Genomic DNA, 4,450 nt, shown 5'->3' with positions numbered 1-4,450 from the left:
CTCTCCTTGGGAATTTGGGAACTGCCAAGCCAGTGCAAGGCCAGAGAGCATCTCTCACTGTCTTCTTTCCTTTGCCTCTCAAAGCTTCCCCAACAAGCAGAAATCAGCCGAGCCTTCACCAACCATAATGAGCACCTCCCTGGGCAGCAACCTTTCAGAGCTCGACCGCCTGCTGCTGGAACTGAATGCCGTGCAGCATAACTCGCCAGGCTTCCCTGCAGGTAGGACCAGCTCCCTGGGCCAGGGTCTGCCGGGCCCCATGGCCCACCTGCTGACCTCTGGATCCCAGGAGGGCTCAAGAGCTGAGCAGTCTTTTTCTTTCTCTCTGCAAGATGAGGCCAACTCAAACCCCCCACTTCCTGGGGCCCTGAGCCCCCACTATGGTGTCCCAGAGAATAACAGCCCCCTGGGGGGCAAAGCTGGGCCCCTGACGAAAGAGAAGCCTAAGCGGAATGGGGGCCGGGGCCTGGAGGACGTGCGGCCCAGTGTGGAGAGTCTCTTGGATGAACTGGAGAGCTCCGTGCCCAGCCCTGTGTGAGTACCCACTAGGCTCTCCCTGGGCAGGGAAGGGCTGGCCCAGCCCACCCCGGGTCCAATGTCTGCCCTCTTGGCCCTGGCATCACCCATTCCCTCCAGTGTCTGCCGTCTGCCAGGCACTTGTGGATACCATCCCTGCCTTCAGCCAGTCACTACCAGTCAGAAAGGACAGATGCTATACATGCCAAGAGCACCTGGAGTTTAGCAGCTCTTAGCACAGGCTTTGGGGCCACACAGTAGGGCTTGCATCTTGGCTCTGACAGTTCCTGTCAGCTCTCAAGCCTCAGATTTCCCATCTGTAAAATGGGACAAGGGCTCATGGGATCGCTGCAATAAGACTACCTACCTGAATAAGGGTAAGAACCAATCATCCACCTAAAGTGCTTGGAATGGTTTTTGGCTCGCAGTACATGACACACTTGGTGAGTGGTATGCATGCGAGCTCATATCAGTGCTGCTGTGTTCCTGCAGGAGCCTCGCCTCCACGTCCAGGGTTGTGGAGGAAACACACAGAGCGCCTGAGCTTGTTTCACAGGCCAGCTTTCAGTTGGGCTGGGGGCCAGAGGCGTCTTGCTGGCACTTCCTAGTGCCATCGAACTGCCCTTTCTTCTCACTCAGTGAAGGGTCCCTAGGGAGTCAGTGGGCCTCCCTGGGGTTGGGGATGGTGGGACCCCAGTGTCCAAGCTGAGATGTCAATTTGATCCCCGGGAATTGTGGGGCTGACTGTGGGCTCCCCACCCATGCTGTGCCACCCTGCAGCCCTGCCATCACTGTGAACCAGGGCGAGATGAGCAGCCCGCAGCGCGTCACCTCCAGCCAGCAGCAGACACGAATCTCGGCCTCCTCGGCCACCAGGGAGCTGGACGAGCTGATGGCTTCGCTGTCGGATTTCAAGGTGCCCTGCAAACCCTCCATCATCCCTGCCCTGCCACCCCTCCCTCAGCCTTCTCCTCCCTTACCTCAGTGTGAGTGGCTGGACCTTGGCCCCTCAGTGTTTGGGTGCCTTGCCCCTGACCCAGGGACCCTGTCATGTCCTGGCCTTGCCGTGATGCCAAGAGGCAGGGAGGGCCAGGGAGGGCTGGGACAGCCTGCCTGAGGATTGCAGTAGCCAGTGAAGGCAGAGAAGTGCTCAGCTGGGACATTCCTTCCTCCCCGGGTGTTCCCAGCCACTCAGGTCGAGAGGATCAGGAGGCTGAGACACTGGGACAAAGAACCTTGTGTTGATGGCTGCTCTTGGTGGGGGAGGGCGTTCTCTGCTGGGCCATGTGGGACTTGGGAGCCCGTGCCTGAGAGGTCATTTGCCCTGGAGCCCCATCTCCCACGCTATGTCCCTCCTTAAAACATCCTCTTTCTTTCTGCCTGTGCTCCTGAATCCACACGCCTCCCTCAATACCCTTCTCCCATCCTTCTCCCTTGCCCTCCAGGGCCTCTGAGTTCCCACAAGCTCTGTCTGTGGGAAACCATGGGGCCAGTCTTCCACGAGTTGCCCTTCCCATTCCCTCCCCTGCCGGGCCTCCCCAGTCCTGCCAGGCCTGAGATGTTTAATTTACAGGATACAGGGTTTCCATGGGGATTGATACTGACAGAACTCACCAGCAGTTGCTGACTTCACACTTCCACGTGGGTCAGCTGGAGACCTTTGGGGCATGACCTAGGGAATATGAGATGGAGAGTGAAGGGTCCCTGCACCCTTGGGCCCGATGGTGCCTCCTTGACTCCCTCCAGCTGGGGTTTCATGGTGGGAGATGAGAGTGTGGCTGGGGTGGAGGGATGAGCCTGGGCCTGTGACCCTTGCGTGCTGTAGCTCCAGCTCCAGGCCAGTGGTTCCAAGCAGCCATGGTCAGAAGCCAGTAAGTTGGATTCAGGGCCTGGCCTAAGGGAGCTGCGCCCCGGTGCTTGTAAGGCTGTTGCTTTCTCAGACAGCCTGTGCCCTGATACCAGAAGAGGCAGCACTGGTTTTAGTCAGATCCCTGGAGCTAGGACTTGGGGTATAGGAAAGCTGGGATTGTCTAGGAGGACGTGGCTGAGTTGGGCCGGCGTCCGAGGAGGGCTCAGCAGCCCCCTGGGGCTGGTTCTCTCTCCATCTGTGCCTGACTGTCTTCCCTAGTCACCTGGCTCCCCATTTGTCTGCCACACCTTGGTCTTTTCTTCCTTGTGTCCTGCCTGGGTGGCCCCACAGACCTGGCTCAGTGGCTGCCTTCTCGTGCTTAGGTTTGATGAAGGCTAAATGCGTAAAGCCCAGGGAAGTCTTTTTGGGATCTGGGTCTCCTTCAAGGGCCAGTCCTGTGCGTCAGCTTTGCAGCCACCTTGGTCGATGTGGAAGGTGGCCCTCAGAGCCCTAAGGCCGAACACACTGCCTGCAGGGCGCAGCCTTCCTCACCCTCCCCATCTCTCTCTCTTTCCCCTCTGCCTTTCTCTTTTCCTCCTTCAGACCAGCTCCTCCACAGTGGCTCTCAGCACCCCGGGGCTGCTGCCCAGCTCTGCTCCGTCCGCACACGGCTCCCTTCCATCTTCTCCTTCTCCTCCTCCTCCCATGCCATCTGTATTCCTGCCACCCACCACTAAACCCTCCCCTCGAGGCCAGGGCCACACTCCGGAGTCCCCTTGTACTGAGCAGAGTGGACGAGGCCTTCTACCTCCTGTGGCCCCCAGCTGGCTTGATTTGGCTGGTCTTGGGGTGAAGCCTGACACCCTCAACTCAAGGTCTCCCTCTGTGGAGGGTTCTCTGGGGCCAGTAGGCACAAAGAGCCAGGGCCGAGATTGGAGGCACCTGCCTAATCTCACAAGTGAGCTCTCTGGGGCTCCTCGCTGCCACACTGTACCCCTTCCTGGGAGCACAGGTGCCCAGGAGCCTGGGGAGCCCCAGAGGCCACCAGCTAGCCCTTCATGCTCAGAGGAGTCCGTGACTGCCACATGGGAGGAGCCATGGGCTTCGGAGGTATTCAAGCCTGAGAGAATCCCCCCATGTGGAGCTGCTCGAAGCTTCCAAGAAGTAGCAGAGCCAGCTGTTGTGGCAGTGGACCGGCAGGCCATCTTCCCAGAGACCTGGACTCTTACAGAGGAACACAGCCTACAGCAGGAGGGGCCAAGGCCAGAGTCAGAGAGGCTGCGAAGCAGCTGCCCTGCCCCAGTTACCAGGGAGCAGCTAGGTGGAAAGATGCCCGAGAAGGGAAGCGTGGCCAGGCCCACCCAGGGACCTGAGACCCAAAGGAGCCCAGAGGGTGCCACTGAAGCTGCCACTCAGGCCGGGAAGGAACAGCCAGAGCTTCTGTGTGCCACGGCCACAGGCACACCCAGCGCCACAGAGAGGATTTCCACCTCTGGCCAGGCAGGCGCCAGCTAGCATGGCTGCTGGGCATGGCCCTTGGCGGGTCTGAGTGTGGCCGCTCCTCGATAACTGCATGCAGCCTCCCACTCTGCGCGTGTCTGCTCTGCTTGGGCAGAAAATGCTGACGCCGTGGCCTGACCTGACAATCAGCTACTTGGCAGTGGCCTCTGTGGACCCGGCATTTCTCATAGCATCAACCCGCCTCTTGCTATGTTAAGGCTTTTTCCTTTCAGATAAGCTGGCCTCATCTGAAATGGTTTAGAAGCATGGACTTTGGAACCAGGTAGACCTAGATACAAACCACACCTCTAACACCTGCTACCTCTGTAACCTTGGGCAACCCTTCCCCGAGCCTCAGTTTTCTCATCTGTAAAATGGAGAGAATAATAGGCCATTTCCATTAGGGTTGTCCAGAGATCTAAATGAGATAGTTCCTGGAAAGTATTTAGAACACAACATGTGGTCCCTCAATAGGCCATAGCTGACAGTACTTTTATTATTTGCTTTTTTTTTTTAAAGACAGGGTTTCACTGTGCAGATCAGGCTGGTCTCGAACTCCTGACCTCAGGTGATCTGCCCACCTCA

General features: G+C 58.3%; 1 protein-coding gene across 5 annotated transcripts in view; it reads left to right on the top strand.

Moving 5' to 3' along the window:
- PXN (paxillin) overlaps nt 1-4,450 on the top strand; it is a 61,717-nt gene that overhangs the window by 48,167 nt on the left and 9,100 nt on the right. For 3 of the 5 annotated variants that reach the window (XM_017510226.1, XM_017510225.1, XM_037731961.1), the window contains exons 4-6: nt 85-221; nt 333-534; nt 1,297-1,432. In XM_017510226.1, coding sequence (XP_017365715.1) covers nt 85-221; nt 333-534; nt 1,297-1,432 — 475 coding nt within the window. Of the gene's footprint in view, nt 1-84; nt 222-332; nt 535-1,296; nt 1,433-2,968; nt 3,866-4,450 lie in introns of all 5 variants that reach the window. The other 2 variants (XM_037731958.1, XM_037731959.1) reach the window with 1 other exon arrangement.

Source organism: Cebus imitator, unplaced genomic scaffold (assembly GCF_001604975.1).
Source record: "Cebus imitator isolate Cc_AM_T3 unplaced genomic scaffold, Cebus_imitator-1.0 Scaffold434, whole genome shotgun sequence".
Taxonomy (NCBI): domain Eukaryota; kingdom Metazoa; phylum Chordata; class Mammalia; order Primates; family Cebidae; genus Cebus; species Cebus imitator.
Note: the sequence above shows the minus strand (reverse complement) of the source record. Positions and strands in the feature narration are given on the sequence as shown.